Here is a 26,523-nt window from a genome sequence, read left to right as displayed (position 1 = left end):
TAACAGTAAAACCACCAAATGTCTTTCTTAGTTTTATTTTTGATATGTGTAAAATAAACACCTTACACACATAAAGCATAAATGCATTTTATAACACAACAGTCCAACAGTCCAACACAACAGTCCATTTTAGTGTTTTCTTTTCTTCATGCAAATACCAAACGTCAAATAAGGCCGTCAATTAAGCAATCAAAAACGTAACCAAAAGATTTATTTGAAGGAGTCTGTATTTATATAACATATTACATTTTTAATTTTTTTATTTTGCATAGCTAGTTGCTCAGACTTACAAATCAGCCAGTAAGACAACACAAAACGAAATGCATACAAAAATGGTTTGCATTTTGCCGTAATAGAGAACAAAAGAATTGAGGTACACAATCTGAACAAAAGGTTGTTTGCTTTAATGAATAACAGCAAAATCAAATGAACGCATTTATCTGATGCTGTGCATGGAAAGTCACTTAGCGATGAAAAAAACGTGTGTAAAATCTAAATTACAAGCGACTCTGCAGAAGGAAAATAAACAATTTAAATAAATGGATCGTTCTAAAGGTGAAATATTTTAAACAATGCATTTTGTATGCTTTATAAGGCATCGGTTTCCATGGCTGAGCAGCTCCTTGTAATGTGGATGTGGTTTCTTTTATTTATATTTCTACTTGTTTTACTTTATTTTGTACATCAATTTCACAGTAGTTGTTACCTTCTATCATACTGTCTTCTATTATATTGAGCTATAGTACTCCTCTGCTAGGCTCTTTTTAAAATTACAAAATATGGGTAAATAAAATATATCTTATCTACATCGACCCACATAGTTTTGTTTTTGTTTGTTTGTTTATCTTATTTTGTAAAGTGTAGTATAGTGAAAAACATGTGGCCGTGTCATGTTGAAAGGTCCTCTGTGGATAGATGTAATCAGTGGAGCTGATTACAACAGACCAAATGTAGAAAACGAGCCCGATAACCTGCCAGGAACTAATAAGCTGATAAAAATGTAAACATACTTGGTTGAATGGAGAGCTACATGCATCAATTTAGTACCGTTTTAAAACAAACCTGTAAACTGTGTATGGGAACGACCAAAGAGAAAACCAACGAGAAACAAAACTAAGAATGAAAGAAATAAATGTAACTTTCTAACTCAATTTAAGGGTCATTACATACCTTCATTTAAAAAAAAAAATCACACACAGGAAGAAAATTACTCACTTTGAATCCCAGGATGTACACAGCTCTAAAAACTGGGTTCAATCAATTCACTCCATTAACATCTGCAGAAGCACTGGAGCTGAACGGTGGTGCTGTTATTTTTTAAATGCCCGAATAAATCATTTCGCTATAACCATCTTAGAAAAACACAAGGAACGACATTGGAAGCATATAAAACATAAACAATGGCAAGTTTCAGCGCTACAGTATGTGACAAGGAACGATAAAGCAGATAAATGTATTTGCTTTTAATGAATCTAGTCTTCTGGGAGCTTTAGGCTCATATATACAAACTTAACAACTCAGAGCTTCAAGAGGGCAGCTGAGAACAAAAAGACTGTTTTCACCTTCAGAGTAACTGGTCTATTCAGTTATGCTTGCTTTGGTGTGTAAATGAGTCAGCGTCCTTCAGGTCTAATAGCTAAACAAACACAGACTGAATTGTTGGATCACACTATTCAAACAGGTGTCCAACAACGGCCGGAGCAGAATCTGTACACAACCGATCTCCTCACAATACAGAGTGTGTCATCTCCACTTGTTTACGTAAGAACTTGCAGTACTACTGAATAACATCAAAGTCCTACCAGATCAGAAATAGTAGTGAAATCTATCGCTGCCATGTGTGACTCCCAGCTGTAAAACAAGCTCGCAAACAACTTGTCACACACGGAGCAGGTGAGGGATGAAACGAGGAAAGTGAAAATAAATGAACTGAGGCAGCAACGGTGGGTGGTGGTGAGAAACAAACAAGCAAGAGGTTAGTTTTTACACCCACCTGTTCCATCAGCTGTTCTATACAAGCTACGACAGAAGGGAACTGGCGAGTACACCTAACCAAAGAAGCCTTTTCCATGTTCAAGTTTATCATCAGTGGGAAACATATTTGAAGCATCAGAAATATTTTTATGTTACTTATGCTGGTGGCATGTCTCTGGTGATGACACTGTTAGGCTGACAAGTCAGTGATTCTACAGCTTTGATGCAGGCTGAAATATACATACAGCTACTGGGTGGTATATCGTGAGATTTTGCCCAGATCATAAATCAAACTGATCTGAGCTCCTGACTCTTCCTTCAGTGCCACTGGAAGGTTTACAGTCTTGCTTTAAATTAAAAATCTACTTGACAGATTGCTACAAAACTGTGCTGCAACCTTTTTGTGTCTTCTTGAAAATAGAAAACACAAATCCTGTCTATGAAAACAAATTAACAAAATTTGATGTCTGTTTCACTAACACTTGTGCTTCATTAACATCCAGACTGTACTGGAATATATTTACTGAGCCTTTAAAAAATTTAAACTCTATCCTTAATGATAGAGATTAACTTCCAGACTTTGGTTTATGCCTAAATTTACATTCCTATTATAATCAGCAACACTTGGGCTTTATGCAGTTGTATTGACTTGCCACGTCAGTACAGGCTCAGGTGTAATGAATAACCTTAAGGATGACTGAGTTTCATATCAGTAGTTATCCAATACATGTTACGACTGTGCTATTTCTGTGATGAGGCAAAATGCCTGCTATATCTTTCAGCAGCTAAAGTAGCATCATAAATATCAGTCTGTTAGCGTGTTAGCTGAAGAGCCTGTTAGCTTGTTGGCGTTTACCTAAATGCTAAATATAGAGCATTTGCAGTGAGTGTTGATCAGTGATGGGAATAACGGCGTTACAAGTATGAAATATGATTCATTAAACATGTTTGTGGTTGCTACAGTAAAAAATATAACTTTTTTCTACTCTGATTTTAGATCAATTGTGTTAATACAGTATGTCAAAATGAAAACATAACTATAAATTCAGACACGTGAGGTTGTGCTGAAAAGGATGAAACCAAACAAGGCAAAGTAAATAGTTTTTAAAGGGAAAATGTGGAGGGAAAATCCAAAGTAGTTAAAAATGGCCAATTATACCCTGGACCCCAGAGGGTTAAACGTTTTTTTTTTAAGTAACACAATAGTTACTTATCAAGTAATTAATTACTTTTAAAATATTGTAACTCAGTTACTAACTCAGTTACTTTTTTGAAGAAGTAACTAGTAACTATAATTAATTACCTTTTCAAAGTAACTTGCCCAACACTGGTGTTGATAAACCTAAACCTGTAAAAAGTGTCCTTGCAGCGTTATCACCAGGCTGTGATTTCCTATAGGCTTCTTTCCTGTTTTTGTTCCTTTCACAACTCGTATCAATGCTCTTTTCATTTAGCAGGTAGCTCTTTGGCCTCACTACCGCTAGACAGATGTAGTGAGGAGCTGGTGAACATAAAAGCGCAATTAGCTGCTAAAGAGAAGCTATATCCCATGAGAGATAGCGGAGCCCCACAAAAGCATGAAGGATCATCCAGAAACAAAACCCCAAACAAATATTGCTCTTTGTTTACCAGAAGGGCTAAAAGGTAAGTGTTTGCATACTATATCAGTGCTGCCTTAGTCAGTTAATCTGTAACCGTCTGAGGCCTGATGTGCTAATCTTACACCACCAACCAAGATGTCTTCAGCTTAACTCTGGCTGAGCTAGCAAAAATAAAAAATACAAATAAAATAGCAAAATGCAAATGAAAAATTATAACATTATGTGACTGATTAAATATAAAATACTTTAGAATTTTGTCGATTTAAATTCTAATTACAAATTCATATATATATGTAGTTTTTTTTTAAAGTAATGTGTAACATGTATTTGAAAAATATAACAAAAAACAATTTTAAAAAAGCATTAAATGAAGTAGGAAAACTAGAGAGGAAACAGATGCACCTCCACACACATAGTTCATTATTCTCCTGCTAAAAGCCTTGAAAGGACACTTGGAGCTTCAATAGGCAGTTCAGCTGTGAGATAACACTTCATTGCTTCAAGTGTCCCGACAAAGACGGAGAGCGAAAGGTTGCTGAAGCCATCTGCAACCTTTATACCTCGCTACTCATTTACTTACTCTCCCTCCTTTGCTCTTCGACTCCTCCTTTACTCTCCCACACACAGAGTATGCACACGCAAACTGATAAACACAGAGAGCTGGTTGAACTGAGAAAGTGAGCCAGTGCAGACAGCCGACCAAGCCGGGCCAACACGCTGATAAGAGCTGCTAGTAGTCAGGCTGATGATCAATAGCCAGACACCATGTGTACAAGTGTGTGTTTGTTTGCCCCTGGTCACTGCAGTGATGTGCTGCCACCCACACCCCATCCATGGAAAAACAAAAATTCTGCATACACAGAAGAAAGGAATGTTTTTGTGCAAAGGATTCACTTCATATAGAGACAACGGCTCAACCTTATCCAAACACATCTGGCAAGTCACAAAATTTTGAGTGAACACATCTGTGAGATGTTAACTGATAATGTGTTTTAAATATGCAGCAAAGCAATTGTGGTTGTAGCTTCTGCTTTAACAGGTAAACAGCAACTTCAAGTTTCAGAACCACAAACCTTTGAAAAAGAGCAAAATATTGTGTGTATCCACGTAAAAAGGTTTGGGTTTAAGACCGAAAATAGCAGTTACAAAGCGGGGAAAAGGTCTACACACAATTTGTCTTTGTTGCAGTCGTCAGATATGCCCGAAGAAGATCCCATTGCCTTTAAAGGATGTTTAGATAAACTGGAGCCACGCAGTGTGCAGACCTTTTCCCCTCTTCCCAGTCTTATCCAGGTTTTGTTAAACCTTACAAAAGCAATGTCTGTGAACAAAAGCAGACTGAATTTTAACCCAGATCTTCGTTGGCCATGTGTGGCAGAAAAGCGATGTGTTCACTGCCCCAGAAAAAATAAAAATCTCAGGGAAGCCAGCAGTTCCTTCTTTATTGTTATTGGTAATTCAAATATAGAATTTGTCAGACTGCACAACTTGTCTGGTCAATTAAAACCAGTTTGGATTGAAAACCAAACAAATATCAATTTTTTAAGGCAGTAGTGTGAACAAATTTGGAGACAAGCAGCTGTTTGATGGTGACATCCAAAATCACGTTAAGCCACTTTATGACCGGTAGCCTCGGATGGCGCCTTTCCATGTGAGAGCTGGCCCATTTATCAACCTGATAAATCCCACAGCACTGACTGACAGGCTCTTAAGAAAGACAGATGGGCCTGCAGAGGATTGTTAAAGGTGGGAACCTCAGATTTTTCCTTTGGCTAGGAGCAAGATTTGGGGGAGGGGGGCATGGGTCGTCATTATATTTAGCAGTCTTTAAATCTTACTTCTACTCAGAAAGTCCAACACGCATTCATACAGACAGAGAGAAACGTGAACCCGTATTAGCGTGTGTGCCTGTGTGCAAACATGACAGAACCGAGGGGATTTTCCCTGTATGGGATTTCAACACTTTATTAGATTTTTCATTACTACATGTGGGGGTTTTTGTTTTTTGTTTTGTTAAATAATATGTCTATATTACATGCTGGGAAATGCTGCAGATGGTGCCAGTGACTGAGAGTGGAGATGAGGTTGAGAGAAAGAATATCAGCATCAGCAGGTTGCAGGAAATCAAGTGATCGGGCTTGTTTTGTGTCCCTGAATGCAACTTAATACTGACCAAGTATAGTCGAGGCAAGACTAGATTTATTTTTCTTGAGTTACTTTAAAAAAAACTCAACTGGTAACAGGGTCACGGCATATCCACGGTGAATTGAAGACGGAGTGCTGTGTATGTAATTCATCTTTCACTCTCTGGCGGCCTTGACACTAAACCTCATCTTGACGCAAAACCCTAAGCGCAGAGCTTTCCTCTCGCACAAATCACAACAGAAGGTATTCATTTTACACCATTTTCACTGTTAGCTGAACAGCCAGCTTACCCATTTTAATGCTGCTGGCCAAACCGACCACCCTCTTTGTCTATCTGTCTTGCACACAATAGATTTCTACTTCTACTACTGCACGGTTTTGTTAGGCTTTTATCTCCGTTGCAGTCCACCCTTCCCTCCTGTTCATCTCCTCATCTATCAGCCTGCAATGTGACTCATATATTGTTGTAGTGTTAACACAGGGAAGCGCCGGCTGACCGGAAGATCTGTTTCTGCAGATTGAGCCAGTAACTAAATGACGCTTCCTGTCTCTCACCCCTAATTCCCTTCTCTAATGTTGCCTACAGAACCATTACATCAACATTAAAAGCCTCATGCTACCGTATAGCCCTGCTTAATGATTTTTTATGAAATTGAACTCTAGCTGTGTGCTTATTAAAGCCACGTTTAGACATTTATCTCGTGGCAAATATGCTCTCGAGTCAGTCATACGTACCTGTACAGTGCAGGAAAATTGTAAATTATGGGTTTTGCATATTTATGAAAAAAGAAGTGGATTACACGGTGACCATTTGTCACATCCAAATGAATCGTGACAGAATAAACATTCAAGGCAAAAGTGCAGACTTTTTGAGCAGGGAACCCGAACGAGACACCCACCTTCTGCACTCAAGGATATTTTCTTTCTGCCACAGGCCCCGAGGCAGAATGCCACATGAATCAGAGGTCAGAGTTCACAGCAGGTTTATATTGAATCAAGCGCAAAATACACCCTAACGCTTGTTACAGATGTATCCTGCTCATTTCGCCGCCAATACATCTACATTTATTTTAAGTTAAGGGAATTGACTAAAAAACATTAAGTCTGGGCCAGCCGGGGTGGATAATCCCAACCAGACTGACCTTGACTGAAAGAATGAGTGAAGGCTCGGGACCAGGGGGATCAAAGACCGGGAACAATTGGAAGATTTTGTTTTGCTGGATCTCAAATGGCGGGGTGAACCGTGCTGAGGTGCTCAGATATCTGTATGCTTTTTTTTTTTTGTCTTAACCTTTTTTAGGGTGGGGCCAAGTGGGAGGCGAGTCTGCAGGACTGAGATAAATTCAGAAGGGAGTCGATAGGAAGTGCTCTCACATCACTTCCTCTCTTTGTTTCAGCCGCTATTTTCAAGGCTCGGAATGTAGTTCCTGTCAAGTAGGTGAAGGAATTCAAAACAAGTTCATTAACCTCTGCATAAGTAAGATGGGAAAGCACTGTGGGGACTATTTGTGGGTTGTGTTTGTGAATGAAGGAGTTTTTAGTCGAAGGCTCCCACAAGATTGCTTTTTATGTCTATTTTCTCTTGTCGGAGCGAATCAAGCCAATCACGCGTAGCTGGTTTTGTGTGCGTGTGTGTCGTACGCGTCCTGTATGTGTCCCAAGGTCTGTGGGAGACTGAGAAAAACTTGAGCACCACACCCGCTTCACATCCTGTAGCAGGTCTGTCCTTGTTTCCAGACATACCAAGCCCTGCAGTCCCAGCACACTGACATAAACACTGACCCCTAAAAGGAAGTCTGTGTGTATTTGTGTGTGTGTGTGTGTGTGTGTGTGTGTGTGTGTGTGTGTGCATCTCTGCTCATCTGTGCTACACACTGTTCGCAACTTGATGCTTAAAATGTGCGACTCAAATACTTGTTAACATTCCCAAATAAGATGACTGGCTCAGTGGGTTTCCACATCTTCAGACACCTGGCACTTCCATTGTGTTGGTGAAGACAGGATGTAAGTCATGCTGTGCTCACCAACAGCGTGTCTACAGGCTTTTATTTGTAAGTGGGTATATCTCTCCTGGGACATCTCAAGTTATGCCTCATTCTCTGCTCACAGACATGCGGAAATCCACCATTTTTCTCGAGAAAGGCTTCAGTCCCACTAATGACTCTCTAGGAAACTGCAGTCAGCAGCAGAGGGATTTGGGCTGAAACACAGCAAACCTTTTCCACTGCCAGTCTGACGAGCCTTCACAGATGTGAGCCTGAATTCTCACCCTTTTGGGCTGTTGGCAACCGTTGCAGGCTTGCATAATTCAGTGACTTTGGTTTAGTTCGACATCTAAAAGCTTGATGGGAAAACAATCTACAATCTTCTGAACTGCACACACGCAAAAGTGAAAAATAAAGAAACATTGTTAAGCAGACTGTCACTTATTTCATCCCATATATAGGAACAGTTTGACATTTTGCAAATTCACTCTCCTGCCAAGAGTCAGATGAGGAAACATGAAGCTTTAGCTCAAAGATGGTGAGCTGCTTTCATTAAACATAACAATTAGTGTGTTTAAACATTCTATATTGACCAGTTTTTTACCTCCAGACATAGTTATATTAACATAAGCTAACCCGCAGCTAGTTCTCGCTTCATAGTGAGTGCATATGTAATGAGCATTTCCCAAAATGTCAAACAATTTGAGCTATTGTGACACTGTGAAGAATAAACATGGGTGTGTTGTGCACCACACTGCTTTTGGCAAATGGATAAAGGGTTTGTGCTAAAATCGTTTCGTGGCAGACACACACTTTCCCTTCTTTTACTACCCTTCCTTGCCTCCATTTATTTCCTAATGCCATCATCAGCTCCTTGGTGCCATCAGTGCTATTGCATTTGAGACATTTTTGGGACGGTGCAATACCACACACACTTTTGTGGGCACATTAGTGCTCTGCTGCTAATGTCTTTGACAAAGTTATGAGAGTACTTTGTCTCATAAAGCCTGTGTACAGTAGCTGTAAGCCCCATCAAAGAGAGGCCAATTTGTCTCATTTGGAGAGGTCGCTCTATTTGATAATCTTTCTTTTTCAGTGAATTTTGATTGGCACTGTTAGAGGGAAACCAAAGACTATGTTTCCAGTTGGTGGCGATATAATTTAAACAGGTATGTTTAAAACAATGCTGAGCGAACTGTCAGTTTAAATTTGCCTTGGTTTGCCCTCCATAGATGCTGTGAATGGTCACATTTATCCTAAATCAATGTCAGGGACAGTGCAGCTTTAGATCTTGTGTAAAAACAGAGGCAGGCAAGAGCTCAAATAGATGTAATGTTGAGACTGTTGTGCAGAGTTTCCGAGGTTCAGCTGCGGTTTGACATAAATCTCCCCTGTTTGATATGCCATAACTGCTTGTCAGCCATCTGTGCTTAGTTAGAGAGCAAGATACCTTTTTAATGAACCTATCATTAAGACTTTAGGAGAAAGCAACAGCATTCAGCTGGTATTCCCTCTGTGGTTTGCTGATGGCTCTGTAAATACAATATTTCAGACAGCACTGTATGTCATTACAGAACTGCACTGCAAGACTGCACTCTCCCTCATAAGCTGTGGTGGTCCACTTTAATGCTCAGTTCACATCAATCAGAATCAAGTTGTAACCTGACAGAAAGAGCACGGCGGGGGTCTCCGAGGTGGATTCTCATAAAACTCTCATCAGTGCAAGAAGTCATTCTGCTTCACTGACAACAGTTGAGTTTTAACTCACACTGATACTGTGTTTTGTCTGCACCAGCTAAAAAAAAGCAAACCAACCCCCCCTCCAACCCCCTCCCAAAAAAAAACAAAAAAAAAAAACGTCTGTGGCCTGCTGAAAGGAAAGTGCCTAAAAGGAGTGCGTCGCTTTCTTTTTAAGTGCACCATGATTTTTTGGACTTTTGTTTGCAAAAGTTACAAAAGAAGTGCAGTTGGTAAAACATTTACCACTGAGATTTTGCTAATCTGTAGTAAACACTGGGAAGCGCTGATGGGAACGTATCGACAGAATCATCGGTTTACTTAACCTTAATTCAAATATGCATGACATATTATTATATACATGACATTAGCATGTTGCTAACTTGTTGAAAGTAAGCAAGAGATTGTGTAGCACATCTTAGGAAGAAACCGCCAACATGTTGGTGGTCTTGCCTTTAATGAACCGTGGACTTTGTCTCAGCGCAGGAACAGATGGCTGCCTGGCTGAGCAGAATCCCCCCCTCTGCTCCAGCCTGATGTCACTCAGCCTTTTTGGTGCAATATCCCTCCACTCAGCAGTGCAGACAAAATCCTTGTGGCTGTCATCAAAGCGGCTCCAGACTGGCATCAAAATCTATAGAATTGACTGACTTGGCTTCTTTGGTTACTGCAAGAAGGGAATCGATTATGTTGAGCCTCTAACTTTCAGAGCAGACTTTCAGAACTTTTATATGTTGGTTTACGCAGAGCTCACCGTTGATGGCAAAAGTTCAATTAAATTTTGCCCCAATTTTTACAGCGGAACAATAAACAGGTAGCCAACTAGTAGAATTGTTCTTGACCCAAGTGGAGCTTTCATACCCTTTTATTTAGTGCATCTATAATCTGGCCTGAACACTTGCTCTAAGCTACAACCCTGACCATGTTAGTGTAAAATTTAAAAACTGAATACAATTATTATGAAGACAGTTTTAAGTCTATAATATTGAAAATTGTAAACTTGAAATGTATCAAATATCCAAACTCAAAACTGTAATTTTAAAAAAGGCTCATTTGTATATAACACCAACAGTTATTTCAAAAACATTTAGATGTGGATCTAAATTGTTACCACTGTGTTCTATACTTAACAACTCTTTGTAAGTCTTTGGAGAATTTAAAATAATGTGGTGTAGAGTTTTACTTAAACAGCATGGTCATTCTTAAAAAAGGCAACTTGGATTTATGGATGTAGCAACAAACCCTGTTCACTGACAGCAGTTTTCAGACATGTCCCTGTCCTCCTTTAGTGCCTGTTGTAATGCACTTTGGTGACTGACGATCACAGCCATTAATTATTGGGTTTCAGCCTTGATTTGAGGGTCTTTTCTGACACTTTGAATTTATTGGACCATTGATAATGTTGAAAAATGCTATTTACTGTTGAACCATGTCTCCACACATCTTTTTTTAGGCCTATTAGTTGCTATATATCTTTACACACCTTTTCTAGTCTTGTTGCCTCTGCCCCTTTTTGGTGCTGGCCTAAAATTTCTCAATTACAACATTTCTGTTTGTCCTAACAAGAAGACAAAGATAGCTAAGGTAGTAAGCATTATCTGATGATGAAACTATAAGCACGTCAAAATCCTGCCAAAATATCTAGTTTGCTCTTTTCTCAGTAAAATATTTGTACACAAGCAGCATGAATTAGGTAGAATGCCATTCAAGACTTTAAAGTCATGTAGAGGAATCCTAAAGACTTAAGCAATCTCATCTTGTCCTCTAGCCAGGAAAATGTACTCTTTAGAAATCTTTATGAGCAGCACTCTTTGGAAAGAAATTACTATTTTAATGTAATATTCTGTAAAGATCATGCCTATTCATCCAAAGAGAAAATAAAAAGCGCTCCTAACGCTCCTATTTCTGCAAAAGTTTGAAAAAACAAAACAGAAGGTAAATCTAAGAATAGCGGAAAAAAACCCATCAGTAAAACACCAAATACATCATTAGAGCTGGCAATGGTATCGTGGATCTCATATCCAGGACATATTAGCATTTCTCTTCATAAAACATCACTCCTCGCTGTGACACCTCACCTAGGCAATAAATATCTGTGTGTGAACTAACATTAAATCATGCTGGATGAATGGAGAAAATATTTTAGGATTTGTGCGGCTAAGCAATGACAGCACCCACACTTAACACACAACAAGAACAAATGTTGGATCGACTTTAAGCCACAACTAACATGGCCACTGTTCAGAATATCCTCAGAGCAGGAGAATGTGATTACTACGGTAAATAAACCAATCAGACTCACGTGTGTTTCTGGGGAATGTGCTTAAAGTCCACACTGTTGACAGACTGACACAGAGAGCTGGCAGGAGGAGCAAAAAATTACTCTATGAAAAAGAGGCCATAAAAGGGGGTATATCAATCAGGCCAGAAAAGAAACATGAAAGCAACCCTTACAGAATAACAGTATTATTTGACACCTTTTCTGCAAAACAGGGCAAGATGAAGAGATCTTCTTGTGGCTGATCTAACAAATAGTGGTCTTTTTGTTGAAAACACACCAATTCAATTCAGTTCAGCTTTATTTATATAGCACCACATCACAACAACAATTGCCATACATTGTAATGTCAAGACCGTATAATAATTGAGAGAATTATTAGATAACCCCCTGTGAGCAAGCACTTAGCAACAGTGGCAATTAAAAAGTCTCTTTTAACAGGGAGAGGCAAGTAACTGCAACAACAAGTTGGGGGTGATGGAAAAAGAAGAGATCAGAGGATAAACAAATGAATAAAATAAATGAACAAATGTAGACAATACTCTACAGGCCTATGCCCTGTTTCAGAAATTAAATAAAGCGGTTCCCAGATCTCATTTCTAAAGCACAACAGTGAAACCTTTTTCTTTAGAGTTCTTTTTAAAGTGACAACCTAATTAACTTATTTCAGTAGAATAGTGTACCAAATGTGTTTTTCAGTGGACAAATACCAGAATATGCCATATTTTAGGAAGTGATTTTTAAGGAACCATATGGAAGTTTGCAAATTTTTCATGAATTTTTTTTGGGAGATCTCACAGAGTAAATAGAGTCGTTAAGAAGGACTAACACTCGATCAATATTTTCCTGAAACTTGTTAGAACTAAATAAGACAAATTTTTCACGAGATATTTTATAGTTTTGTTGGGTCTGTAAGAGTTCACAATCAGTCTCAAACTATAGTGTGATATAGTCTGGCTCCGGAACAGAGGAAGCACTGAGACCACCAACATGAAGTCATTAACACGATGGTTTTGGAGGATTGCATGCTTTGGCTTTGGGGGTGACAGGGGAGTGATGGTACTAGTGGCAGGACTTGGACAACAGGATGTCCTGCTTGGCTGCTCAGCATGGAAATCAGAGCAGAGACACTGGCTGCACCTCTAGTCTTGTTCAGCAGAATGAATCAGCAGGGCTTTGGCAAAATCAAATACTTCGCAACTCCTCTGTAAATTCCAAGGTTATATTAACACAGAGATTGGAAATAGAGAAACTATGTGAAACTACTGCATCTACATACTGTCATACTGACTATTTAACAGTAAAACCTAAAACACAATCAGTCACTACTTTGGCGTCCCTTTTCTAAAATGTTAGATCTCACCCTAAAAGTGGCTTTTATGTTGATTATGTTGCTCCACTGGCACACGACACTGATTAAGGATGACGCAAGCTTTAAAAAAAACTTGAAGTAAAACTTGAATTTAACACTTGGTAGGAAAAGGAATCGTCTCCACACTTACGTTTCTCTAAAAGGTCTGCATGCTTTTGCGAATGGCCTAACAGACTAGCAGGCTTGCTGGGAGCAACAACTCGCTGCTCTTTTAATAATTTAGATTTTCCTTGACTCCCTTTTTAAGAAGTATCTGATGTGCACGTATTAGCCGTGTATTCTTGTAAAAGTTTGCCCATTACTCCCCATTCTCTGCATTCATACTAACGCAGCTTTCTCCTCAGCACTGATTTGGAATCTGTGTTTTCAAAATGCAAGTAATAAGTTATTGAGTTAAATGAGTTATTGTCGGGGAACAGCTGCCCTCTTGTTCATGCCCCATCCAGGGTCACTGCTACTGCCCTTTAGTAAAATCTGTCAGGCCTTCTTTGACGCAGATCCGTTTCCTGTCAAAGTGAGATTTTTATTGTTCCAAGGGAGCAGGCTCCAGAATCTCACTCCCCCAGCCTTTTCCTGTTTCCTTTTGAAGAGGAAGTGCTGCTTTGCTTCTTTTTTTCATCCCCCCCCCCCCCTCCCCCCACATCTTCTCTGGGACAAATCTGGAACAGTAGCTACATGATTTTGCTTTTGTCAGCCAAGTCTTGATTTCAAAGAATGAAAGTTCCTTAAAAAAAAGAAAGGAAAAAAGAGGCACCCTCCCACTTTGTTACACAAGCCTTAATATACAAACACACACAGGCTAATGCGCTGACAAACAAGCCCACGCTGATTTTTGCATCTTATTCTAATGCGCCCCCTCTGAGCAATCAGAGCTGAAGGTGCATGCTCACCTGCGACCCCAAAGTCAAAGGTTCCCATGGTGCCTCAGCACGTAGGCTCTTTGTTATCGGAGAAAATAGTTCTTTGTATGCTGGGAGGGTCTGATTTAGTCAATATAAGCTCTTGAACAAACACTTAAAAAAGGGCCAAACATCCCCCACAGCAGCATCATTGCATAACAAAGAGAAACAAGCCAGAACACAAATACATATTTTTTAAAAATCAAGGCATTTATCATTAGTGCAGAAGGAAAGTTCCGGTTTCTGCCACTTAAAGCTCACCCTAAATGCACACACTGAAGTTGTCTGAGTGTGCACGCACACATAAATGCATGTGCAGCAGAGCAGCTCTGCACACTAAATCCTTCTCATCGGATTTGTCAAAGTTAAACTCAGTTTAAATGAGAAGGTTGAGGAGCCTGTTGCTGATACAATGTCAGCTGCAGCCACCGAAATGCACTTTGGTTCAAATGAGATTCCTATGAACACAGGCAGGAACACATCCAACACGCTCCAGGAGCTTTACAAGACTGAGCGCGGCGATTTAACCCAACAAACGAATGAGTTCTCACACGTCAGGCAAACAAACAAGGATTCAAAAAGTGAATCACAAGGAAGGAATTCTAAAAATGGGAATTCTAAAGTGAATTCATGCATCTGGAAAATGTCAGGAGAAGTTTGGGGTTTGCAGTTTATCAAACTGTTGGTCATTACTGTGGAGGTGGGAGTGAGACATATAAGGGAGGTGATCAGGAAAGTCTCTTTTTTTTCTTAATATAATAATAGTGGTCTGACAATGAGTTACAGGCTACCATTTGTCCCACTGCACTGCACTGATCTACAATGGATGCATGCAAGCAGGGAAAAGAATCTACTTACTTATCATGTAACAAGCTGCAATTTCACAGATTTGATCTGGCAGTGACCTTAAACAGTTGTAAACTCGACTCTACCCTCTAATGGAATAGTAGTAAGTGCTGTTGCACTGGGCCTAGTGCGAGCTTCACTGTTCTCTATATTTGCATAGGCAGCAGGAGGCCGTGAGGTGAGAAGACTGGAGGCACTTGCCGTAAAAAAAAAAACTAAAAATGTCACAATGGACGTGGTGGTGGGGGAGAAAAAAATGCTTCAAAATCAGATTCGCCAAGCGGTTTGAGCAGGATGGAGAGTGTTTGTGCATGAGAGGGGGTTTTATCAGCGGCAAACACTCACAGGAATTCCGGTTTGGGATTGTCCATCCAATTCCTGCGTTCCACAGGAAGCTTTGCATAAAAAGCAAGTGAAATACGCCCAAAGACATTTCATTTGCCGCCAGTCGACTCAGAGGGAGCACCTCGAATGAAGAGCGAGGGTTTTTTAATTCGATGCACCAACGCTAGAAGCTCTTAAAAGAAACTGGCACCATGGAAATGTCTCGTTACCCGCCGGTCCAGCGGCGCGTGCTCATGGCCGCCGCTCAGCCTGCGCGCGCACACGCACCTGACGACCTCATACTGCAAGGGTAAGATTTGTGCCTATTTCAAAGGTCACATTCCTGCAGGTAGGACACTGCATTAACCCGTGTTTCAAAGTTAATGATAGTTTTCACATACTACAAACAGTGGGCTCGTTACTTTTCAGCTCGCTCACAGGTGCGCTTCAAAGAAGGGAAATTCGTAAGGCTAGCTAGATAAAACAACCTAATTCAAATTCAGCATTGGCTAGCTGTACTGAGAAGAGTTGCTTAGCAAAATTATCCATGTTGTTGATAAAAATCTATACAGGGTTAAAAGTGCCGCAAATCACAAGAGAGTAGTGTATTTTGCGGATCTGTAGGATCACATAATTATATGTGTTATTGCACCGTGTGTGCTTAACTATCGTATAGAGTAAAACTTCAAATTGGTGGGGTTTTTTCGTTTAAAATCACCAGAGTACATGCAAATACCGAATCACGGGCCTGTACAACTTACATACATTAAAAGAGTAATCTGGTAGATAGACCAGGTCCAACACTTTCTGACCTGGATGAAAAAATACGCTGTTTTTCATCAGTGTGGTGACTTTCTGAGCTCATTTCCATTGGTTGGGTGGGGGGGGGGGGGTGGTAGCCATTTGTTTTCACATAACAGGGTTGTAATGTTTAAAGTCTCAATAATAGGTTACATGATTTATAAGTATTGTTGATATAGATTTCCTTGGACTATTTTATTTTTTCAGCTTTAGCAGTTAATTAAAGGATTGGATTATTTTGTCCTATGTGTGTGTGAGACAGAGCAGGAGGAGTGATCCCAGCACCCAAAATCTGCCTCCTTGTGATGGGTAAATTGCTTGAAGGGAGGGGCAGCGTGCCTCTCTCGGGTCTCTTTACCAACCAGTCGGCAGTCGATAGTTTATGAATGAAAAAGCTGAGTAGTCTACCTACTGATGTCACACACGAGTGAACCCCCCCCCCACCCCCCACCCCCAGTGAAGGCAAGAGTGAGCTGCGGGACACCCAGCTGGAGGAGTGGGAGGAGGTCCTACCATCGCCCCCCATGCTCTCTGACAGTCCGAGCTCTAGGACAAACCTGAGTACTGGCGGAGTTTTATCACTGGACTCTCCCCTCACTTGGCGGAATATAAGGAAACTAACTTTTATCAGACCTCCGGCTGTTTCTCTACTACCAGCAGTGTACAAGTGTGTGTGCTTTTTAATTTTTTAAATTGTTTTGCGGGAGTCATCTTAGAGGAGCTGATAGTTTATTGCACGGTTTGTCATTATTCTTATGTATCCATGCGGGCGCCCCGGAGTTTGGCTCGTGTTTAATGGTGTGTCCGGCATGCCCGCTTGTTCTTTGATGTAGGACTCTTTGGTTTTTCTTTGTATTTATTTCCGATTCTCTCGTGAAACCATGCGTTTAACGTGACTCTGTGTGCGTGAGAATAGCGCGGAGGAGAGAGGGTCTCTTAGACTTTATATACAGTGCCTGTAAAACAGCGCCCTCTCGCGGTGAATCTAAAAATGGTCCGATTGCTTTTTAATGTGTCAGTAGGCCAGGATTGATTATGCTTTGAAACATTTGCATGTGCATATACAAACACGGATTAAGTCTCTGGTGTTCCTGATGTACTTCCTGACACCCAAAAGACTTTAAAATAAAGCTGATAAAACTCCAATGTCCTAACCGACATTAACTTTTTGGACAAGTGTTTCCCCCTGTGGCGATCTTCCCCTGCCAGTGTAATGATGCTGAATCGTTAACACATATCATCTTGAAAGTGGCTACCTGCTGCACAGCGTCCTGCTCTCTGAAGTGATTTGTGAATGAATGCAGGGCTTTAGAAGTGCATGTCACGTCTTCAGGCACAAAGCCAGCCAGAGATCAGAGAGACATGCAAACTGTCATCCGTGGCTTAGTGTCACCTCCAGGATAACTGAGGACTCTCCAGCAGGCTTCGGTCCTGAAAACTGGTGATACCGCCTGGATGGATTTAATGTGCTCTGAGAGATTTCCCAGGGGTTTAGTATCGGCTGTGTTAAAACATGCCTGTAGGCTTACATTAGGGCAGGAGCGGGTCCAAGCTGACTGTCATGCACTCTGACAGTCCTACTTGGGAATGGGTGGCTCAGTCTTTCTTTTTAATGGTGTGAGGGTGGATGAACATATCTGTGAAATGAGAGTGCTCTGGCTTTTTTGTCTTTTACCCTGTGACCTCAGAGGCAGGGCAGGTGCAGGTCATCGATGCCCCTCTATGTTCTTATTGGATGCATTCAAACATCTGCCTAGCAGCGAGATCTCCAATATCTTTCCAGAAGGCTTTTCTGTGTCGTTGGGAATGTCAACTGGACATTTAGGGTTAGCGCAGAAATCCAAATGTACAGTGGGAGCAAATGAACTCTTTAGATACATGTTAGGTCTTTATTGCTGTTTTCTCATTGCACCCTGTTGAATAACTTTTAGAAACATTCACTGAGAAAAAACCCAACAGCAACAACTTTATTTGTGATATAAAATACAAATCAGGGATGTTAAAAGTTGAAAGTAAAAACTGAAAAGAGCTATAAACGATCCATTTTTTAATTGAGATGTTTCCAGATGTAAAGTCTCTCATTTTTATTTGACACAATCGCGTGTCTCTTTTGCCCAGACCCATACTTCTCAGCTCAAGCTGCTCCCTGCCGTACAAATGTGACCACTTTCCAGTTTCAGCTAGTTTTTTTTTTATTTGCTACTTAATGACTTCCGGGTTCAGTAATCTGCTGTTTCTCAGGCTTCCCCTTTACCTGTCCTCAGCGACCCCACTAATCATAAGTGACAGAGCTTCTCCAGACCCATTAACATTTTCTACACAGATTTAATGGGTGCTAATCCTTTTTTGAAAAGGAGTGCAGAGGCTCTGGTGTGGTCGCCTGTAGAAATCTGCTAATGCAGACATGACACAGCTGACACTGACACCAGAGTCCTTCCCTCTAGTGGTCCATGGCTTCAAAGGAAGTAGGATTTGCTCTGTGGCTGCAAAAGAATGAACTGTATTCCATTTAAGTTTCTTTATTTATCCCCTTGTTCGCATAATTTTTTGTTCCGTTTTATTGCTTTAACACATCCTCTCCCCATGCCCTCTCCTTATAGGTAGCTGGAGTGGTCCTCCTTGAAGGAAACACATAGATATTCAGCGTGAGGAGACTTTGGATTCAATCCACACCCTTCCCCCCGTCACCCCTTCTTCATCCTCCTCTCCTCTTCCCTCCGACTGGCACGGAGAAGAGTCCAAGAGACCCAGCGAGGGAACGTGGGAAAGAGGAAGACGATGTACCAAATACTGCTCCTTTCCTCCTCCCTCTTCATCCTTCATGTGATGGCCACTCCCCAGTTCTTCGCTCACCACGGGTAATAGCTCACTTAATACTCTTCATGTGTTTGTAATGGCCTGTCATTTAGTCAGTAGCTCTGTCCTGATTTCAGCTGCAGATCTCCCCTTTAGCTGTCATTCATACTGTGACATTCTCAGCCAATGTGAATGTATACAGGTTGGTCAAATGACCTCAGTCTCTGTTCCAACTCTTAGATGCACATCAGTATGGGCAGGCTCATTTTGTCCTTTTCAGTTGATTTGTACATAGGCCAAAATTAACTGAAAGGTGAATGAAAGGTCAAGTGGTAACTTGGAGGTCGAAGATCAGCTCTTAACTCGGATACATTCAGGAGTGATTACATAGGTCATTCAGGAGCAATTAGACTCCAATCTGGAGTTTTTCATGTGAATTGGGGACCACTTAGGGCTTAAATATCTCAAACTGTTTGAACTTGGGTCTGGAATGACTTAAAAGCTGTAAAAATGTCTCCATTTAAAAACCAGCTCAGCTTCCGGTGCAGCTGGAGCGCCTACAAATGTGCACTTCTGGTCAGTTTTTAACATCAAATCTCACGTCTGCCTTTCACAGGAGAAGGGTGTGCGGCAGAGACCTCCGTCACAGTGTTGTCACTACGACAGAGTCGTTCGTCCAGCCAGTGCACAAGCCCTACCTCACCCTGTGTCAGGGGCATCGCCTCTGCAGCACATACAAGTGAGACAAACTCTCTCAGCCCTCCATACATTGAATCAGCACAAAGACACAACAACTAAATCAGACATCTACAGCTTTTTGGGGGAGAAAAACCAGCCGAACTGCACGGTCAGTTTACATCGAGAGTCAGCCTTTATCTGAAGATGTTTAGTTTATTAAGGAGTAAACAGTGCTTGACATGTTTAGGAAGGGAAAGGGTTAGGAATACAATCATAAATAGATCTTGACTTCACACAAACACACATATACACATACATGTGCATTTTTCACAGAACTGGGTCATGGTGGCACATATTTGGGTAGAATCTAAATATCGAATACTTTGTGTAACGACGGGAAATGAACTGCTTGCCCACAGAGACTGGTCGTGTTTATTTTGGACTCTATCTCCCTCCATACTTCTCTCTCTCCCTTTTTCTAGCTCTGACCCCCCCCAACCCACCCCTACATTCTCCCCATTTTTTTCTCTTTAACTCCTCTTGCCACCAAAATGGAGCTTCACTTTAAAGTATTTGTAACTTGTGTGCTCATTATGTAGACGATTACAGCCCTAGAAAATAGTTCCTTGTTTTGTTTTAAGAAAGCACATCCCAAACGGGTTCCTTTAGCTTTCGGTTCATCACCCCCTGCAAGCTAAACATACCAAGCTCTCAGCAGGCTGCAGCAAAAGCTCTGATTTTCGATACGATCTCCAGCCCCTCTCTCATCTCTGACACACTCTTGGAAGTCAGTGGTCCGTGGTTCAGTATTCCACCAAATTACCATCCTCTCATCAGCATTCCTGCTGTGTGACAGATCCTGGAAAAGGCCTCACAGGCTGAACCCCACACGCACAGACACACACACTTACAGATGAGAGTGATGACAGCATGAATAATTAGAAATGCCTAAACGCTGTGGGTGTCTGTACTTCGTCTCCGCAGGACTACGTACTTGGTGGCATACCGACAGGTGAACAGAGCAGCTTCTCCTTTGCATTTCTACCCAGATTGCTGCCCGGGCTGGAGGAGATTTTACTCTCACAACTGCAACCAAGGTATTTCAGTGGGATGTGATGAGTTTCAGGGTTGTTTACCTCATTTTCTTTCCCTGTGTAGCATCAACTCTTAATAGAGAGTTTAGAAAAATGCCAATTTGTTTTCTTGCTGAGAGTTAGATAAAGAGCTCGATCCCACCTTTATATGTTTAAATGTAATATGAAGCTGTAGGCTACAGCTAGCTTAATGTAGCATAATAATTAGAATAATGAGGAAAGAGCTATATTAGCCCAGTTTAAAAAAAAAAAAACTGGATCAGCAGAAATTCCAGGAAGTCAAAGGCCCTGTCCAAGCTCCAGTCTTGGAGGCAGTTAATATAAAAAATACAAGTGACAAAACTGCAGTTCCTCAAATGTCCACTTTAGGCTTGCTTTTAAAACTCCACATAGATACCCAAATTTAAATGTTCACATTTAGAGCAGAAATAAGCGTATTTACATCCCGCTACACTATTTGTAACTGATTTCTTACTCTATTAGAAGTGTAAGGTTGGTAAGGCTTAAAGTTTGCATTATTTGGGGTGTGGCAACTTTTAGTGACAACTGTCATGGCTGCCTGCTAGGCTTCATCTCTGCATTTAAGCTCTGTGTTTATGCTCTGTGTTTATGCTGTTTTTGCCTTTTAGAGCATTTTATTGAATTTAAATAATAGCAAATCATATGGGAAGTCATTCTGTATGTTAAAAAGTTGCAGTTACCAACACAAATGCAGAGTTGAGCCATTTTTGTACAATATTAACTCATTCACTGCCAGCCATTTTCAAATCAGGTAACTCCCCACTGCCAGGGTTTTTGAGAATTTTACTCATTTTTGAAGAGCCACAGAAAACTGTGTATTATGATCATATAAACGCTGAACCTACCAAAATGAAGAACAGACTCTCTTCTTTCATCCAAACAAAAAAGCTTGTTTCTACCATTTTCCATTCTTTAGTAATCAGCTGTAGAAGAGAGGTGGGTTCCACCAAAAATGCCTGTTTTGACCAAAAAAAGGGAGAAAACGAGCTTTTTGTGAAAAATACATTTCAAGCAGAAAAGTGCCTTTGACACTAATATTTCTTGCTTTGTGACACCTCTAACATATAAAATAGTTTTTCACTTCTATAAAACAGAAATAACACTGAGAAAGGTTATGTTTTATCAAAACAATTTATTTACAAATATATGAAAAAATAAAATTCACTGACAAGCTGCCCGAGGTTGTATTCTGGCCCCTCCCATTGAAAAACGTAATTGACGTCTATAGACGTCAATGGCAGTGAATGAGTTAACTGTTTTTTTTCTGAAGTTCTGAGGCGGTGTATTTTTTATTGTTTGTATTAATTTGCTTTGATTTATTATTTTGATGTCGATCTTTTTGTCTCTGTCTCAGCAAGAACATCTGTTTCATCTCAGTGAGAAAGTGAAACTGCATATTTCCTAGAACTTAGACAGGTCACTTGTACAGATTAAAACAAACTACATTAAATTTGACAACAATTAAAATGTTAGAAAGCCAGGCTAGCATAAACCAACCCTTGCTAACTGTGATACCATGGATCCATATACAAGAGTGATCTCTTAACCAAATGATCGCTTCATAAATGTCTTTCACAGCTGTGTGCGGACAACCCTGTTTGAATGGCGGTACCTGTTTAAGACCCAACCAATGTGCTTGTCCATTAGGCTGGACGGGACACCAGTGCCAAACAGGTACATGTGCTCATACCATTTACCTGCAAAGCCACTCTCGGGTGTCTGCGTGTATATTCACAGTGGTCTTTCTTGCCTGTCAGATGTGGATGAGTGCAGTGAGCGGCAGCGGTGCGCCCAGCAGTGCGTGAACACAGCTGGCAGCTATCGATGTGCATGCAGAGAGGGCTTCGCCCTTGCTGGAGACGGCCGTTCCTGTCAAAGCCTTCCTCCTCCATCTCCTCCTCCTGCCACTCCTACCTCCTCATCACAGAGCAGCCAGGCAACAGTGGGTGTGAGTCATCACACTGATGCAGGTAAATGACCAGGATAGGAGTGTGTCTAATTTTGTGTTACGCAGCAGCAAAGTGTCTGGACAGAAGAGAGGAACATGGCCAGCTTCGCGGTCCATTATTACTTTTGGTACGCGCTATGCCACTCTCAACTCGTACCGTGAGTAATAATGCACTGCGACTGGTGCCGACTCCAGACAGATGTCTTGCGGTCTGGCCCCGTGCGGCGAGACTGGGACCGATTGGGCTTTGATAATGACTCCTATGAGTCCTGTGAGCAAAGCAAACATCTGCCTCTAATAGAGCTCCCGTGCTAATACAGACATATTTTTATCCCACACACTCCATTAGCTCTCTTAAAAAAAGTTTAAATGTTATCTCCTACCAAGAAAAAGTCATTTTTCCCTGTGTGTGCTTACTGTATCTTAGCAACAACAGAAAAATACAAACCCCCCCTCCCTCTCCATGTCTAGAAATGTGGTCGTTGACCCGAGGATGTTCCTTTTAACTCCAATTCTGTGTCAACATTATCTGCTCTCTCAGAAATTTATGTAACATGAAAGTTTAAAGAAGACGTACCTCATCCTGAGCTTTCAAACTTGGGGGATTTTTTTTGTGAGTCACCACATTGTTAAAATCCAAAAGGAGAGAGTGTCTCCTGTACTTGCAGAAAAAGAAATATTTCTCTGTAAAGTGTGTGAGATTGCCAAATTTCTCAGGCTCTGCTCCAGACTCCCTTCTGTTTATCGAGTTTCACACTGAGCGAGTTTTCTCTGTTCAAAGGAAAGTGCTCGTCTCCGTGACTCGGGGTGATAGATCAGTGGAAGCATTGCTGAGTCTGCGAAAAGGACAGAAAAACACTCAGAGGAAAGGGAAATAAAAAGCCAATATGACAAATTTTTGTACTTTAAGAAAGCAATGTGTTCTGTGTCAGAGGCAAAAATAATTATTGCAATGTTTTTGTAAGATGTCTTTCCTGAGACAGTTTTCTGTTATTTGTGTTCATATGCACATATCAGAGTGATATTATGCCAGGGGTGTTGGACTACATTTCTATGCTGCAGTCTTTACCCCCCCTCTCGCCTGCATTCTTTTCACCCTGTTCTTGGCCAACACTTGTGTTCTCATTCCAGCCACATCAACCCCGTCTGCTGGGGGCCATCGCCAGCTCCCCCTCCCCTTTCTTCTCCTGAACCTCCACCTCTTCATCACCCTGTTTCTCAACTTATTCTTGTCTCAGTAATGGGCCACATCTGGCACAGATCGAAGGCCTGCAGCAGACACATTCCCCTTCGAGTGGAGACAACCAGGCTTTTCCTCACAGTCAAATCACAGGAGGAATGAATATTTGCCTGTATGTTTCTCATGATCTGTCTTTGAGCTTATCTACTGGCTTTTTGGGCCATTCCCCCCTCTGTGCCCTGCATTCCCCCTCTCTCTCAGCAGCCCTGCCGTCTTCTTCCTGGTTTATACTTTGGAGACATTGCAGTGGTCATGAATCATTCGAGGAGGGACTGAAGGGGGCTTCCTAGATGCTCCAAGGAATCCAATGCAATATATACTCTGCATCATTCTCACGCATCATCACATCCATGCCCTTACCCCTCTCTCTGTTCTGCTCCTCATCAGTTTGTTTCTACAGATTCAGACTGAAGTCACCACACTCTGATGTGTATGTCTGCATTTGTGTGGTTTTCTATAGATGGAAAGTTTGGCTTGGTGGAGAATGTGACAGAGGAGGTACAGAGCCTGAGGAACCGAGTTGAGCTCCTGGAAAAGGTACACAGGAAAACTCAAGAACACATGTTCAACCATATAAAAGCCACCTACTCTGATACCTCCCAGTCTGGCTCACCAGGAAAACCTCTGAGCCTTGTGTGTGATCTGACGTCTTAGCTGCTCTTTAATCCCCCAACCAAAGATTTTTAGATATGCCAGGCCTGCACAGTGGCTTTTTAAAACTTGCACGAGTTTACTAAAATCCTTCTCATGTTAAACAATTATAAAGAGCAAATGGATGAATATATAAAATAACGATGTGTAATGGTCCTCATGTGGAACATTTTTCTCTTTTTCCTAACTTCCTCTCATCTCTCTGTTAAGAAGCTGCAGTTGGTGCTGACGCCCTTCAGCAGCTTCTTCCCACTGTCATTGGATGAGGGCATGTCGGAGAAAACCACCTTGCTATCCCACTCTTTCCAGCAGCTAGATCGCATTGACTCCCTCAGCGAGCAGATCGGCTTTCTGGAGGAGCGCCTTGGCACATGTGAGTGACTACACAGACTGACCCTTTTTATTGTTCATAAGTTAAAAGCCAGTATTTTGTTGAACTCCACGGGAACTTGGTTTCCTGGGAAAGTAGGATCTGTAACAAAAAAAGTCAAATTAAAGACAAGAGGCCACACAAAATCTCAAATGTAATAAAATTCACAATCCAATCCATCAATATAATACAATCTTGTGCCTCTAATGTAATAAGCTTTGATTATGATGTAATACAGTAAACTGTACAAGCTAAAAATGACACATTTGCTCTTAAAGTTTAACCTAATTAGGCACAGCTGAAGCTCATGGACAGCTATGTTAGACAAACTACGTTGCAGAAATGTTATAATTAATCACAAGTTGTGTATTGGTTATACGGAACTGCAGTCTATCCAACTATCATAAAAAAATACAAACAGTGGCTCTAAAGGAGTAACCAGGGGTTAAATTCAGTTTTAGTATATATCACTGAATCACAACAACAGTCACTAAAAGGTAAAAACGTATCAATGATACAGAGAAAACCTCCCATGAGCAAGCACATGGAAAAAGTGGGAAGGAAAACCTCGCTTTTAACAGGAAGAAACCTCCAACAGAACCAGGAGCAGCAAGGAGCAGCTGTCTGCCACAGCTGGTTTGGGCTGTTGGGAGGGAGACGGGATGTAAAAGACAATAAGGGATTTTTGGAGAATGGTGTTCTGTTGAAGAGCTGCTGAAACAGCGTTAGCCGTGCGGCAGACATGCCGCTTTTTATTTAAACACTCCAGTCTCTGCTGTGCTCACTAAAAAACACTTTCTTGCTACTGTGCAGCCACACGAGCCCACATCCCATTCGGCTTAACAACCTGCACCGTCATGCTGGTATTTTAAAGTAGATGAAGAATAAATGGCATACAAGATGAAGACAACCAAGTCTTCTATCAAATTTAACTTGTTTTTAACCAGAATATATTCATCAACATTAGTGTAAATGTTTAATTATATAAACAAACTTAACCAAATTTAGATTGATTGCATTTTAATAATAGCTACTTCGGGAATCCAAACACTTAAATAAAAGCATTTGAAACCAACCTCTTTTCTATTCTTTGAAAAGGTCTCCCGAGCCAGGAATACAGTTCTATTTTTTTTTAAAGTATCGTTCTTTTAATGGAAATCCTGTCGGATAGCGCCCAGTGTTTTCAATCATATTTCAAAATCCACAGTTATAAACATACTTGTGGTAAGTCTTTTCATCTTCTTCCCTGCAGGTTCATGTCAGGAGAATTAGCCTCTGAACAGGGCCACCATTGTTCCAGTAAAGTTACCGTCCACGCAAACCTGCCAGACTGGACGTGCCAAGACTGCTGGCATTTGCAGCAAAGAGATTGCAGATGTCAGAAAGTGCCTCGGTCCTCGTTATGCCGTGATGTAATCGCCTCGGAAATCATTTGAGATTTTTACTATTCCTGACAGATTCATTTACTTTTCTCATTGAATCACTGTCACGTTGTTGATTTTCTAACAGTACCTGTGGTAGGGGGCAGTTTCACTATTACACCACCCCAGGAACGTCTCAATTAAACTCCCCTGTTAGAGTCAGAGGTCAAACTTGCTACTTAGTTTGTTTTTCACCAGTGCAGCTTTGTCCCAAAGTGACCTGGGGCATCTGTATTTATGTATTTAAATTATGATTACTTGTAGGTCTGTCTCAGTGCTCCAATAGACATTTATAACTAGTTTTGTAACATTTTGTAATAAAACTTCCTAATCAAAAACACG

At 41.0% G+C, this 26,523-nt stretch overlaps 1 protein-coding gene across 3 annotated transcripts; it reads left to right on the top strand.

Moving 5' to 3' along the window:
* The first annotated feature begins 15,285 nt into the window (after window positions 1-15,285).
* egfl7 (EGF-like-domain, multiple 7) lies at window positions 15,286-26,519 on the top strand. Of its 3 annotated transcripts, none has more exons than XM_085280104.1 (9): window positions 15,286-15,471; window positions 18,563-18,820; window positions 19,375-19,497; window positions 20,421-20,533; window positions 22,130-22,225; window positions 22,309-22,521; window positions 24,200-24,276; window positions 24,601-24,763; window positions 26,013-26,519. In XM_085280104.1, the coding sequence occupies exons 2-9, from the start codon at window positions 18,741-18,743 to the stop codon at window positions 26,030-26,032; spliced, it is 885 nt and encodes a 294-aa protein (XP_085136230.1). In that variant the 5' UTR covers window positions 15,286-15,471; window positions 18,563-18,740; the 3' UTR covers window positions 26,033-26,519. The 3 variants fall into 3 exon arrangements, with proteins under 3 accessions (XP_085136230.1, XP_085136232.1, XP_085136231.1); XM_085280105.1 differs by lacking the exon at window positions 15,286-15,471 and adding an exon at window positions 16,504-16,629; XM_085280106.1 differs by lacking the exon at window positions 19,375-19,497.
* Window positions 26,520-26,523: the final 4 nt, after the last annotated feature.

The sequence above is a fragment of the Mchenga conophoros genome, linkage group LG7 (assembly GCF_057382185.1).
Source record: "Mchenga conophoros isolate Kocher_MC1m ecotype Shallow Benthic linkage group LG7, M_conophoros_male_GT1.1, whole genome shotgun sequence".
Classification (NCBI taxonomy): domain Eukaryota; kingdom Metazoa; phylum Chordata; class Actinopteri; order Cichliformes; family Cichlidae; genus Mchenga; species Mchenga conophoros.
The sequence above is the reverse complement of the archived record's forward strand: the minus strand, read 5'-3'. Positions and strand labels throughout refer to the sequence as shown.

What these genes read in the sequence shown, in the direction of transcription:
- egfl7 (XM_085280104.1), top strand. Translation starts at nt 18,741, where the DNA reads ATGTACCAAATACTGCTCCTTTCCTCCTCCCTCTTCATCCTTCATGTG. An exon ending in CAGTTCTTCGCTCACCACGG is followed by an intron (nt 18,821 to 19,374) that starts GTAATAGCTCAC and finishes TGCCTTTCACAG; the next exon opens with GAGAAGGGTGTGCGGCAGAG. An exon ending in GAGTTGAGCTCCTGGAAAAG is followed by an intron (nt 24,277 to 24,600) that starts GTACACAGGAAA and finishes CTCTCTGTTAAG; the next exon opens with AAGCTGCAGTTGGTGCTGAC.